Below are 679 nucleotides of genomic sequence, written 5' to 3'. Positions count from 1 at the left end.
CGCTGCACCCCCACGGGCCGGGGGGACGACGATTACCTTGCTGGGAGGAAGAGGTTTGTTTTGAAAGCGCTTTCCCTTCCTAAGTCATTTCAAAGATAACCCCATGCCAAACTAAATTTACAAGTTTGAAAAACAAAGCTTTCCCAGACACAGGATCCCTCTCCCCTTAGTTAACCCAGGGTCGCGGGTGGGAGAGAAAAAAAAAAAGGTAAACAGAGGCCCTACGCCAAGTGCGGCCAGAACATTTCCCTGCGCCATTCCCAGCCGCCGCTTACGGCAAGGCCCCCTTACGGCAGCGTAAGAGGCGCAGCGAGCTAATCACAACACGGGGACGCAACAACATGGCGGCCGCGGCGGGCGCTGCGCCGGCCGAGAGGCTTTACGCTACTCCGCCGGCGTAGGGGCTCCTGCGTTGGAGCGGCAGCGGCGCCCTCCAGCGAGCGTAAAGCGCGCTGTGAATGGCGAGGCCCGACTGACAAAGGGGAGGGGGGAGGAGGGAAGGGGGGGGTAATAAACACTTGAGTCCCTACCGATTCCTCCTCCTTCTCCATCCCGGTGGGCATCTGGGGCACGGCCCGGTTGATGGAGACGCAGTCGTTGAGATCAGGCATATCCTTGCCGCGGTAGATCGGCAGCGGTTTGGCGGCGTCCAGCGCCCGCGCTCGGAAGGAGAGTTTAC

General features: G+C 60.4%; 1 protein-coding gene across 5 annotated transcripts in view; it reads right to left on the bottom strand.

The window, feature by feature from the left end:
- EPC2 (enhancer of polycomb homolog 2 (Drosophila)) overlaps positions 1-673 on the bottom strand; it is a 123635-nt gene extending 122962 nt beyond the window's left edge. For 3 of the 5 annotated variants that reach the window (XM_005859290.2, XM_005859291.2, XM_005859293.2), the window contains exon 1: positions 531-673. In XM_005859290.2, coding sequence (XP_005859352.1) covers positions 531-611 — 81 coding nt within the window. In that variant the 5' untranslated portion in view covers positions 612-673. Of the gene's footprint in view, positions 1-36; positions 178-530 lie in introns of those variants that run through there. The other 2 variants (XM_014534030.1, XM_005859292.2) reach the window with 2 other exon arrangements.
- Positions 674-679: the final 6 nt, after the last annotated feature.

The sequence above is a fragment of the Myotis brandtii genome, unplaced genomic scaffold, assembly GCF_000412655.1.
Source record: "Myotis brandtii unplaced genomic scaffold, ASM41265v1 scaffold125, whole genome shotgun sequence".
Classification (NCBI taxonomy): domain Eukaryota; kingdom Metazoa; phylum Chordata; class Mammalia; order Chiroptera; family Vespertilionidae; genus Myotis; species Myotis brandtii.
The sequence above is the reverse complement of the archived record's forward strand: the minus strand, read 5'-3'. Positions and strand labels throughout refer to the sequence as shown.